This window comes from Hirundo rustica, chromosome 12 (assembly GCF_015227805.2).
Source record: "Hirundo rustica isolate bHirRus1 chromosome 12, bHirRus1.pri.v3, whole genome shotgun sequence".
NCBI classification, from domain to species: domain Eukaryota; kingdom Metazoa; phylum Chordata; class Aves; order Passeriformes; family Hirundinidae; genus Hirundo; species Hirundo rustica.
In genome coordinates this window covers 2,088,767-2,102,747 of record NC_053461.1, presented here as the reverse complement: position 1 = coordinate 2,102,747, position 13,981 = coordinate 2,088,767, and the positions used below count along the sequence as shown (strand labels likewise).

The following is a 13,981-nucleotide window of genomic DNA, read 5'->3' as shown; positions in this document are numbered from 1 at the left end:
TTGCCTTTGTATTTTACGTGTTTGCAAATATAATATGGCAGAAACTATTTTTAGCACAGCCTACTACACTCTTTAGAAGGTTTATACATCACAGAATAACATTTAAGCTTTATGAGAAATATCTAAAATAACTTGTAAAAGCATTTTCTGTACTTCTGCTTCATCATGAAATTGAAATCTCTGAGGAAAAGTTTATTTTTCATCAATCTCTGGCATACTATGACTAGAGATGTGTAAGAACTATTTACTTATGTCTTGAAAAATTGTCACTAAGTCTTAAATTAGCTTTTTATTGAAACAGAAGCCAGAAATTTCACAAATTTTGTGAAAGTCAAAGGTAGTGTTCCCTACTGCATGCTGGCTTGCCTAGAACACCTTACAGGTTTCCTCCCTGGACAACTGCTGGAAAGTGAGGAACCTTGTAGATCGAAGGTAATACAGAGCCCAGAGCTCCCAGTGGGTGCTGCCACAAGGGAGCTGGGCTGACTTACAGGATGCATAGAAAGTTAGGCAGCTTTGCATTTGCCTAAAGTTTTGACACATTCCCAAAATCTTCTGATTCAGCTGAATCAGCATTTTCCCACAGAAAATTTCTATTGGAAAACTTTCAACCAGTCTTGTTGGGGCACAGGGTTTGGCAAGCTTTCAGAATCTGAAATGGGTACAGATGCAGTATTTCCTTCAAACCTCTAAGATTTATCCCCATTAACAACCTTCTAAAAAACTACATGGGTCTGTGCTGAACCACAACACTGCAATAAGATTAAGGAAGCAGCTTAGTATTAAATGGTATTAATAAACATCCTCTGAGTTCTAAAACAATACAGCATTTGTTCAGATTTTTTCAGTCAGGCCCTCTAAATCTGTTAAAAGACATAAGATTATGTAGCAGGATTTGCGATAGAGATCAGGGCACTCAGCCTAATCTATCCCCTCCTTCCAGCAGTAACCAATACTTCTTCCTTATCTCTTTTATTAGAATAGTGTTGCAGATATTCTGTAAGAGGTTCTATTTAGGTTTCTGCTGGCTAGACCTAGCAGAAACCCACCACTTTTAGAATGTGAAGAAAAATTAGTATGTGTCCTGACGCTGAAGAAAACAATATTTCACAAAGGAAAAAGACTAACAAGTGAGTTTCCATGATGATGCTTCATGAATCATATCAGTCCTTACAAGAGTCCTATAGCACATTTCCTGAAAACTGAGGGGCAGAAAAAGGGCAAAACATTCGTAAATAACCACAGAATATTCTGAGTTGGAAGGGACCCCCAAGGATCATCAAGTCAAACCCTACATGATAGAACATTCCAGGCTGTCTTACTCTGAAAGGAAAAGGAAATGTCAAGGAAATAAAATTCATTAATTATTTGAGATACATGATAAATTTAAATTATGTCTGCAAAATTTTGCTTGTAGGTCATTCAAAAAGCAATCAGAAGGAAATATTTGAAACTTCACATTTAATATAGCTTTAATTTAAACATGCTTATGTACACAGGCTGTCAACAGACCATATACAACAACACTTACTCTATGAATTTTTACCTTGTCAATTTAATGCAGAGATATTTCAGGTTTATCTTAGAAGATCAGGGAAGTGAAAATTCATGCAAACTTTATAATAGAGTATGTTGCACTGCAAACACATGTACACACTTCTCTAGAACCAAACCCATACCTGAAATATCACAGCTGGATCAATACATAAAGTTGGCTCTTTCTGCAAGTAAGGTAAACCACAAATATTTTCATTTTACTTTACAGCTTACATTTAGAAAGACTTTACAGTTGCTAGACTCCAAATATTTCTCAATATCCTAGCCTTAAGTTGAGTTCTAGGGCATATCTGTAGGTAATTTCTGATTTTCTCTCTCAAGCACTATCACTGTTTTAGTGATGAGAGAATTAGGGCACAGCAACACGTAATGGCTGGGTTGGAAGCAGCATTTAAAGGTCATTAATCCAACTCCATGCCATGGGCAGGGACATCTTCTACCATCCCAGGTTGCTCCAAGCCCCACCCAACCTGGTTGGGAACATCTTCAGAGAAGGGACATCCACAGCTTCTCCAGGGCAATCCGTGCCAGGGCCTCACCACACTCATCATAAATTTCTTTTTCTTCATATGTGCAATCTAAATTTATCCTATTTCAGTTTAAAATTGGTGTTTCCTTGTCCTGTCACAACAGACCCTATTGAAAGGTCTGTCCCCATCTTTCTCGTATGTCCCCTCGAGTAGTGAAAGGCTACACGGCCACTGAGGAGCCTTCACTTCTCCTCTCCAGGCTGAACAGCCCCAACTCCACCAGCCTGTCTGTACAGGAGAGCTGCTCCTCTGGACTTGCTCCAACAGCTCCATGTCTTTTTGGTCCTGTGGAGCCCGGAACAGAAGGCAGCACTGCAGGTGGGGCCTCCTAAGAGATGAGTTTTGACCCATTTCACATACTCAGCAGTACTTACCGTAAAATCTAGTGAAAAATGTGTTTCCTTTTATTCTTTTTTATTTTACTAATTGGTGTTAATCATCACCAATTCTCTGATGAACAAATCCCTGATATTCAGAATACATTCAAAAATATCACTCATCTGGCATTTGCCATGCAAGGAAGCAGGCACAGGTGCAATTGCAATTAAAGGAAAGGATTTTCATCTACCAGTTTTACTTTATACTTTAGCAGACTGGGATTTAGGCATGAGGGGAAGAAAAGGCAATTTAATCACATATATCCACAGTCACAAAGTCAAAAGAAACCACTGCATCAAAACTAGACTAGTTTGAGCGAATAATAGGAGCATGTAGGAAAGGGAAGCCTCCTGTCCTCCCTTAGTTTTGTGACTCCGCTGTCCAGAAAAAAAGGGCTTCTGGAAAATAAGGTCAGTTGCAGAAAAGAGAACCAATTAAAGAGTGCAGTGAGAAAAAATAGAGCAAAAGACATGGGACATCTGCAGGCAAATGTGTCCACGAAGCAAAACCAGAAAGTTAGGAAAGAATAGCCTATGCAATGCATCTGAAAAGACAATGGATATCTGGAAAGGAATAAATATAGGAAGAAAAACAGGATTCAAGGCATGGGATGTGAATTTTCCATCATTTTTGTTTGCCCTTTTTTATTTTGCATAAATATACAGGAGATAAACACCAGTCAACAAGACGGAAGTTACGCAGAAAATGCAATTGCTGTAAGAATAAGCAACTACTGGCAAACTTTAGAGAAAAATTAAGAAGATGACAGGACAGGACTTGTAGTGCAGAAGATGCCTAGGACAAATAAACACAAGAGAGAATAGGTAGGAGAAACGGGTATACTTGATTGGATGAAAGGAAATACAGACCAAGGAAAGGGACAAAGAATTCAGCAGTGGCAAGGGACAGAAGAAAACCACAGAGAGAATAGGATTTATGAAGGAGGGAAAGTTGCATCCTGGCAGAGCATGCGGAGCCATGGAAGGCACTCAGACAAAAGCTAAAGTGGTGAGGGGCTGGGTGTGGTGAAGAGAAATGCAAACTGCTTGGAGCCTCTGCATGGGGGAGCGGATGGCCGGAGACTGCCAATCCTGAGACAGCTAATCCTCTCCCTCCTTCTACCCTCAACATGGTAGGGAAACAATTCTTTCAATGCCTCAGCATTCAATACAAATGTTCTGCATTTTTTTCAAAACAAATGTTGTCTGGATTAAGACAACTTAAATTTACTTGAAAACATTCCAGATCTAGAACTTGTAATGAAAACTGCCATTTAATCATGTGGATTTCAACATCTTACATTTGTCCCTTTTTCTTTTCAATATTAGGCCTACTTTAGACATGGGCAGCCCCAAAGGGACATGTGTTCATAGGGACAGAGAGAACTGGGTGCCTCAGAGGCAAAAAGCAGCTTTGCATCAGTACTACAGGAACAGGATTACAGCCTCACTCGCAACAAATGAAAGCCCTCACTATAAAGATCTAATTTTTAAAAAGTGGAACATTGCACCACGCCCACCTCTCCTGGAAATCAAACAGAAAATGCTTCAGTGTCCTCAGGAACACCATCAGGAGCAACTACAGCCATCACGTGTCATTCATGTGTCCTGTTCTTCTGGTAATTTTGGTACGCAAAAGGAACTGAAAATTAATTTCAGCATGTCCTTTCTGTTGTTGTAAAACCCACATGAAAGATTATATATTATTCTAAACACCTTGCTTTTGTATCCCAGAACTTTTAAATTTATAATTCTGAATATTAGTAGGAAAACCCAAGTTTTCCAGCCAGTGTCTTACTTTTCCATTTATTTAGGGTAATGACTTATTGTATGAAATCTATGTTTTTGCAAAGACTTCTGAACTTATGTCCAAAGCAAATATACATCCAAAAATGGAATTCTGTAATTAAGGTATCTTCTTTGTTACTCATCTAATCCAAACTAATTATTATCTATTAAAAGACAGATACTGTATTTATAAAGTCCTGCTGTTGTTTTAACTGTGTGTTTCCCACAATGTTCAGACATGCTGAATTCATTTGCTCATAACAGAAGTCACTGGCAAAATGAGGCCTTTAATTTGCACTTCCTTTTAAGATTAAAAGGAAAGACCATCATTAATGAATTTCAGGCAGCATTGCCACCTCACAAATTATCTCAAGGAATTTTGCTTAAAGATGAACATTCCAGACTCATAGAGTTATGCAAAAATATCAGTTTTCACTTTTTAAATTTCTATTTTTATTCTTTGTTATTGTGGAGAGAAAAGCCACAACACTTTAGTAATATTATATATCAAAAAGAGTAAACTATGGTGAGGACTATGAGAGCATAGTCTCATAACAACCAATGGAAGAACTGGTTTTAAAGTTTAAGGAGCAAAGCATTTTACATTAGCCAGTTTATTCCATGTACTTTCAAACTCTTAATACAAGCACATACACACCCTAGTCTTTTGAAAAAGCAATATTCTGTTCTCATTATTCAGTAATGCTACACTTGATTTTTTTTTTTTTTTTTAATTTAGAAAACAGACCAGGACAAATAAATACTAATTATTCATAACTACACAACAAAATAAATTGACATAGTAAAGGGAGCATTCAATAACTAAATAAAATCAATGCCTGGTAAGCAGGTGAGTGTCACAGCTGCTTGTTCACTCCTCTTCAGCAGGATGGGCAAGAAAAGCAGTGGGCAAAAGTGGGGAAAACCCTTGTTTGAGATAAAGCCAGTGAAATACGTAAAGCAAAGCTATGCATGCAAGCAAAGCAACATGTGGAATTCACACACTACTTCCCACAGGCAGGTAGATGCCTGGCTGCTTTCAGGAGAGCAGGGCTTCATCAGGCACAAGAGTTATTTAGGATGACAAATGCTGACAAATGCTGTGACTCTGAACGTCCTCCCTTCTGTTTGCAGAGGCTGAGCATGACACGAGGGTATGGATTATCCCTCTGGAGAATTTGGGTCAGCTGTCCCCGCTGTGCTCCCTCCCAGCCTCTTCCCTACCCCCACGCTACCTGCAGGGTGGGAGCAGAGCAAGAACCTGGCAAAGCTTTAACTCTGTGTAAGACCTGCTGGACAACACCTAAAACATCAGCATGTTATCAACACTGTTTTCAGTCTGCCATTCAAAACACAGCACCAGACGGGCTGCTACGGGGAAAATTAACTCCATCCCAGCCATACCCAGTACACAACTTCATGCTGTAAAAATAACATACAGGGACACATGCAGAGGCCATACCTTCATTTCGATGACTGTTTGCAGAGCCTTCGTCTTTGCTGGCTCAGGCTGAAGTTGGGTTCTTCTGTGCAGTTCCTGCGGAGGGACACGATAGAAATAAGCCTGACGACTCATCTTTCCATTATCTTAATCGCTCACATGAACTAATTGCAACAAAATAAAAGTCTGATGACAAGAGGCAGGTAACTCCAAGTACTACAGGTGCTTCCCTGGCTGTAACCCCTCTGCCACCACTGCACTCCCTATCTTATGTTACAGTCAACTCTGACAGCACATGCGCTATTTCCTGAAACCCCTTATCAATAATTAACGTCAAGCGTGACAACCCAGCAAGGAATTTCTTAGTCCAGATCCAATGATGCTGTTGCTGCTTAAATGTCAAACCTTTATTCAATTGTGTTACTAATTCAAACACTGGTAAGAGTTAAATCTTTTACTGCAGTTTCTTCTTAATTTTTCCTCTAATGTCTGAAATAAGCTATTTAAACACATTATATTCAAATTTGACATTTTAAGGATAATAATTATGTAGTGGGCTGACACAGCACACACTACAGTAGCATTTACATTTCAGTTTTCACATTTTCATACTGGTTTTTATGCATCTTAATCCACAGGCAAAAGAAAAATGGTTTGCATTAGTTATGACAAAGTTAACAGTACCAATACATACTGGTCTTTATAAAAACAATAATTTTAAAAACCCACAAGAGTGTGAAGACAGCAGCACTCAGTCTCACAAAATCAGAGTTGTATCTTGGTATGCTATATCCCAATAAAAAACTCACATAACTACCTGGAAAAAGTGTAGTAAAGATGTGACAAAACACTTTCATTTGAGAATCTGGTGATGCTTATTCCCTTCCCATAAACCATCTGAGAAGTTTCTTAATAAAAACCTGAAACAGGACAGACACAGTCCCATTTCTACTCCTTTGGAGTCCTTCTGCTCTAAAGGACAGGAGTGCCATCCTTGATGGCTTTATGTCCTTTATGTCCCAGTTCTTTCCACTGCAGTGCTCCACATAGACTCCTGAACTAACCTTGTAGCCATAAAAAAGACATTTATGCTTGAGGCCAAGGAGCCAAGGTCATTCACCTAGGTCTTGCCTACCTTACAACCCACAAGTTTAAAAGTCATAATTTTATATATCACAAACTATCAGTTTCCTCTGTGTACCAACAAATATATTGCTTACCCATGACTGTGAAAAACAACTGTTCTCAAAGGCTAAGTAGTAAGAGCAATTTACTGTACGTTATTAAGCTAAAGTCTACTGCTAATAAGCATCTTTATAAAATAGATTTTAAAAATGTGCAGCCTAATGTATTAAAATAACTGAAAGAGACATTAGTATACCTAATGCTAACTCTGAAAGTTTTTTTATTAGATTAAATATATTGCAGGTACATATACAAATATTTAAACTACCACTAACAGATAACAGTGAACTTAAAGTTTTGTTTTTATGCATTTTTCTTTGGCATTTATGAAATTGTATCTCTGACTTGACCTTTTTCCTTGGTTTTTTTGGTGTTTTTTTTTTTTTTTTTTTTTTTTTTATTTAAATGCAACTCTCCATATTATAAAAAGGGATATCTTTGCAAATCACTTATGCAAGGAATCTCTCAATCACCACCAGCTGTTTGCCTTAGATGAAATAAGTACCTTCACTGCACAAATGTTTTAAAAAGTAAGAGTATGTAATGAATTTGTCATACAGTTACAAAAAAGAATAGTTGGGCAGTCATACCACTATCAGATCAGCAAAAATTACAGCTAATTCTAAGACCAGACTTTGCTCCCCAAGGCCGTATAAACTGAGCTGGAATATAAACAGGATTCCACACATTGCCCAGGGAGACAAACCAGAGTTTCCACCCCCTTAGCCAAAGATGTATAGACTGCCAAAGATGCATATTCTGAGATGTCTATCATAGCATGAAGCCTTGCCTCATAATGATTTTCCTGTTTGCTTTATGAATCAATCTGATACTGGCTGACTTAAAAGCTTTTCTTCTCTATCCCTGATGGTAAAATGAAGCAGACTTTAGGATTCTGGAGAAGATCAGAAAATGACGCCCACTTTATTATTCTGTGTGGGTTTTCTTCCAATCAGATTCAAATGTTTGGAGACTCCCACAAGGCTCAGTTCTTGAATTTATGTTGTTCTATGTATGTGCTTTTTCACTTGGGGTACCGATTCAGGGCTATACTTTTGGGGTACTAATTTAAGGATATACTTTATGTGCATGATACCCTACCCTGATTGTTTTACTGTCTGAGGTCATCTGGAGGCTTTCAAACTTGCCTGAACAGCTAAGCAAAAGATATTCTAGAGATTTCAGAAAGTCCTCATAGCCTAAGGAAACCAGAATTTTATCCATTACATCATTTCTGGAATGATGTGTATTTCTTGTTTTCAATTTCTTTTAATAAAAAGCGCAAGGAGACAAATAAGAAAATGTGGGGGGAAAAAATCAAAAACTTACCAAGAATAGTTTTGTTTAATCTAAACTCTATTCAAGGGAACTCTTTATTCTTATATCCATGAAAAAAATATTGTCATCAACTCTGCAACAATCAAAGCCTGTACCAAAACTCTAAGATGCAATCATTTATAAAATCAGATCTTTATATCCCTCTATATGACATCTACAAATAGTAATAATTCTGAGTAACCACTTCACACATGCAAATTAATTATAATGCTGTGCAACCAAACCTCGTATTTCTTGATTATGCTTAGTTGTCAAAGTGATTAGCGCACCCACACAAAACTGGCAGGTAATCAGATCTTTTTCACATTAAATTTACTTTAATAGTCTTTGCTTTTAGACTAAAATGAGCCTCAAACCAAACTTGGCCATTGTTTTCTCCTTCCACAATATTAGGTCAGCATCTTTATTCGTCTCAGAAGCAACTTTAGCACACAACTTTACTACTAACTTAAACACACACTGACAAAAAAAAAAAATCCAAAGAGGAGATAAATTATATTTATAAACTTAATATAGTTGTGGAAGGTGAATTCTACCCTTCTGTTCAGAAATTGATAAGATATTGCAAGATTTTGTTATTCACAAGTGCTGAAAATCCCTATATGTAGCATAATCTGAACCTAACGCTAATTACCCAAATAAAACTGTGGTTTTATCCCAGCTTTATTAGAAGACACTTCATCCCTTGGCTGCAGCAAAGTCAGGGTGCTGCAAACTGATCCTTCTTTACTCTGTTTCTGAAGTATTTTACTCATGTTCCCAAGACATCAGTGACTGTGTTGCTCTCATTTGATGATACCAACACTGTCAATGAAGTTCAAGGTTTTGCCTTTATTTACCCAAAACTGCCTAAAATACTGACACAAAGCACTAGAAAGGAAATGCTCAGGAAAATAGTCAGTTTAGAGGTGATATAAAACAGTGAGTGCTGCATTGGAAGAAAGAAAAATTATTAAAGAAGGCATTATAAAAAACTGGCATGAGAAACCATTGTATCAGTAAATGCAAGCTTTTTGCCTTCTCAGACAAAATGTACAGATCTGCAAATCACAGCAGGCAATGCCATGGGAGCTTCTAGTTCTCTCCAACACCTCAAAGCACACTGGTTCCATTCTCTGGGAAAAGAAAGCTTGGGTAGTTCTTCGACAGGACCAGCTTGTCTGAATTTTAAAATTTAGATCAGCATTTTAATATTTCAATCAATCATTTAAGTAAAAGCACAGCACCTACCTAAAGTGTCTAAATGGTAACGTTTCTTTAGCCAAAAATGCCATTAGAAACACCACAATCTCACTAAATAAAAAAAGGAAGAAATCAGTTTGCACTGACTCTAATGCAATTAAAAAAATATATATATTTGGATCTGCTGGAAATTGAATTTAAGGCACCCACCAATTCAGTGCAGCTCTGCCTATCAGTTGAGATTTGCCAACCAAGTCAGACTTTCTCAAGAGGTAAGGGGTAATGTCTAAACATTTGAGAAAGCAGAACAGCTATTTCACTCTGAAATTACAGGAGCATATTAAAATCAAAAAAATAGAGTTGATGGTATATGAGAATATTGGAGTGAAGCAAACAACACCAACGTCCTCTACAACAGGTCTGCTGCAGAGACTGTGTTATACCACAGCTACAGAAAAGAACTGTTCAAGTCACATGGGAAACAACCTGCACAGGTAGCTAATTGAATATTTATCATTCTATGAAGTTTGCCAAGAGTCTGTTAAAGTGAAGCTCATACATGCGCTCACAATAACTTAAAAAAAAAAAAAAAAAAGGAATAAAATCAACTTAGCACCTGCTCCAATTTTTTTTTTTTTTTTCCCACTGCCTGGGAAACTAAGTGTTGCTTGGTAACTCAAACCCATCTGTTCAAAACTCCTCTTCCAGTCTTCCATTTTTATCAGAACAGAAAAACCCACCCCTAAACTGAAAATATGATCACGGAAGAAAAAAATAAATAAACCACAACATATTTTATCACTGTATGAAAGATACAACAGATCCTTATCTGTTTTTAAATTATGGCAGAGTGAAAAGTATCTGATGATGTCTCTTAGAAACAACAACACTTCCTAGCGCAGGTAATTTTTTTAAGAATGGGAAAAGAAATCCTTTACTTTATTCCTTTTCCTTATCCTTAAGGCAATGCAAGGAGCAGACACACACAGTCCTCACACAGTTCAGACTTCATCTTTCCTGTATCTATATGCTGCCATGAATACCTGTAGAGCAAGAGCTGAGGGACAGTTTGAAAATTACTGCCCTGTGCATCTATACCCAAAATAAATGCTGAACGCAGAGATACTATAAATATATCCAAATGCTTAGTTTTGTCTGGAAACATGAATCAAAAGAATCTCAACTGAAATTACCGCTGTTATCTGTTGTGATTAACAACACACTCTAAAGGAGAATTTTTGAAAATCTTCAGATCCATGTAATGTTTGCATAGGTTAAGACTGAAAAAATGGCAAATGGAGAAAAACTGCATTGGCATAGGACACTAAATTCTGTACAGAAGGCAGCAAGTTACAAACAGAACCAGCAGCAATAACCAACCACCGTCATCTATGTTTTCCATTTTTTTTAGGCACTAAACTTACCTCAGTACAGATATAGGGCTTGGTTTGTTTTCATAACTTTTGGAGTAACGATTACAGAATGCTTAAATACAGGTACAGTTTCAACAAATAAAAGTGCCTTAATATACTGAAAAAAAAAATATTACATGCTATGTATTATCTGATTTCTGTATCTTTTCCATCTCAAAACCTTGGAATTACTGCTATTATAAGCTTCTTTCATCATATTTGTTTCAAAAGAGGCAGAGTCAAGCTGAAGGCTTTTCAGAGTAATTTGTTTCAGGAGAACTTTATAAAGATGAAGGTTTAATGTTTTCTTCTCTTAGCCAGACTGTCCTTCAGAAGAAATTCTCTCTTATGTAGAGCGCAGGACAACATAAGGCTCATGACCAGCCCAGAAGTACTGCAGGGAATTCAATTCATACCCGCAAAGGAGCTTTCTTCTTCTTCACCATTTCTCCTTTCTCTTGTACATTGACATTAAAGCTTAATTTATTCAGCCTAAGGCAAGTATGGGATGCATAGACAAGATGCCATCAACCCTTGCAAGCTCTGGCTCATACACTGAAGAATATGTAAAAAGCAGAAGGGTTACAGCAGCCAAAAAGTTTCAACTTAAGTATTTTTGAACTTCTAGAATAAAAAAGTCTATACATAAATTCCTCCTCTCCTTGCAGGATTTGCACATACTGATCAGCAGATTAATCAGATATCTACGTGGACCTTTATGTACCTGTATACATTTCATGCAACATTAAGTATAGATATCACAGTATCAGTTGCTATCCCACAAAATGGGCATTTTTAATCAAAGTGGCAAACTTCCCATTGTAGGTAGGAAACCAGAACAATTTATTCAGCCCACAGCCTCCTCCTTTCTTTCTGCTCCCTGGACAGTTATGCCAGGCTACACACCAGTACCACTTTCATGAAAAAAAACGCAACTCATCACTAATCATAAGACCAAACGCACAACTACTTCTATTTGTAAAAATACAGACGTTTCCCATCCATAAGCAGACACATCCTGTCACTAAGTCATTCCAACAGTATTTTGATCATCCATTAAATCTATTTCTCATTTTAAAGTGGGAAGTAAGGTCAGAACACACATTCAGTGTTCCAAGCAGAGCTACCTCATCCACCCAAGTCTGATTGCACAGCCTCAGCAGTCCCCCTCAAGAACTGCTTCTTCATCAGGCCAGTGAAAGACAACTCATGGGACACCTTAAATGTCAGAAGTAATCAAGATCCACAGTTTTAGGAATCCACAGTGGTGTCTCCTTCCAGGATCAGGAAAGCACATGCAGTGTTCCCCTTCAGCTGAACAGCCTTGAGCAGCACAGGGATACACTGCACTGCTCCCCAGGGGAGTCTTAATGGCAACATATTCCTTTTATTTATACAAGTTGGATGGAGAAGCCTAACTCATTATTTATGAAAATACTACTGTACTAGATAAATTATTTTGATGACATTTTGATTCAATTAGCTTGTGATCTCCATGACAGACAAAAGTCAGTTCTCACTGGTGAGCAGAGATAGCTAGAAACAGAATTCTCAACATGCTAAAAGATTCTTGTTAAAGTCATTTCAGTCAATAAACCATTTCTTCAAAGTGTGTCTTACACAAAACATGTTCTGTAGTTCAACCAAAAGCTAAAATTCCACTCAGAACACATTCCCCCCCCACCCCCAACAAATGCCAAAAACATAAAATACCAGCAATGTAAATGAGAAAGGATATACAATAATAAAAGCAAAATTACAGATGAAAGTGTTGTTTTACTTCTCCATTCTAACTACAGGAAAAAGACTGGTTTTATACAACTGTGTAACTACCTTCAAGTTTGACAAGGAAACTTGCAATACCACAGGTTGGAAGAAGACTCCAGTGTTACTATGGAGATTTGATTTGTAGAGTTTCACTTATAAAGAGCAACTCTCTTTGGAAAACACAATATGTTGCTAAAGAATCCTTAGCCATAATAAGAAAAGCAAACCTGAAAAACTCTTGATCTCTATTTAGCACTTAATTCATGCATTAATGCATCACAGTCTATATACTGTTGACAAAATTAGCATAATGAAATCTTGTAGGTAAGTGCATACCAAATGAATTCTTTTCAGAATATTCTATGACCTAAAACTCAGAATAAAAAACAGAGAAAACTTTGGTCTGTGCGCTGGCACATGGATTGTGATACACATAACAAAGGAGAACCAACTTTTTTCTGACTTTTACTTACAAATAAGTTTCAAAAAACATCTCAGATATATTCAATAACATAGCTCTGAAACTGCTGAGCAAAACATGCTAAATAAGTGAAAACTACAAAATTTCATACAATAGTTCCTTACCAAGTCTCCGCCTAGAAGACTACTACATTTTAGGGGATGAAATAATTTTCTTTCACCATTTAGTCTTAAGCCCAGTTATTAGAATATAAATATTAACACTGTTAACTCGCTTATTATCAAGTTAACAGAAAATTTCTATGCATTGAGTCTGCAATGAGCTATTGCCCCTCACTTAAATATATTCATGATTCATCCATCTGTCAATTTTTACTTTTCTTCTGATACTTCTGTAAGGAGTTAGGCATCTGTTAACGCTGACATTTCTCTTTAGGGATTCTGTAACTCATACTGACTATTCCTTTCTTTCCACTCTCCCTTCACACTACAGAGCAACAACTCTTAACCTCAATACCACCTGAAATGTTTGATTTCACATTATTTCCTATTTCTTTCTTAAAGTTTTTATAGGCTTAGACAAGGTCAGTCCTAACAGTTCTTTCAAATGTAGCAGTTTATTTTCTATGCTTTCCCAAACATCCCTTTGAGGAATTTGAGCTAGGCCTTCTGTAAATCACTAGAGAGCTTAAATCTGTCACAGGTTGAAGCACACAGGACTCACTGAACACACCAAATCTTCAGTTTAGAAATAAATGTTGTTCATACATGTTCCACAGTTTTAATTTGCTGCTTAAGCTACATTTAGAAGCTCTCAGCAAGTACAGAATGTACCAAATTGTCACTAAATGACAACAACAACAAAAAAATCTGCTAAGTTACCCAGGAAGTCTATGAATTGGCAAATTTTCCTTTTTTCCAGATTTTCCTTTCCTATATTTCTTTTAAATATAGCAGTTGGCTGATAATAACCATTACCCAAGC

General features: G+C 37.1%; 1 protein-coding gene across 1 annotated transcript in view; it reads right to left on the bottom strand.

Moving 5' to 3' along the window:
* ERC2 (ELKS/RAB6-interacting/CAST family member 2) overlaps positions 1-13,981 on the bottom strand; it is a 425,106-nt gene that overhangs the window by 336,300 nt on the left and 74,825 nt on the right. Inside the window, exon 5 of the mRNA XM_058422224.1 lies at positions 5,715-5,789. Within this exon, the coding sequence (XP_058278207.1) occupies positions 5,715-5,789 (75 nt within the window). The remainder of the gene's footprint in view (positions 1-5,714; positions 5,790-13,981) is intronic.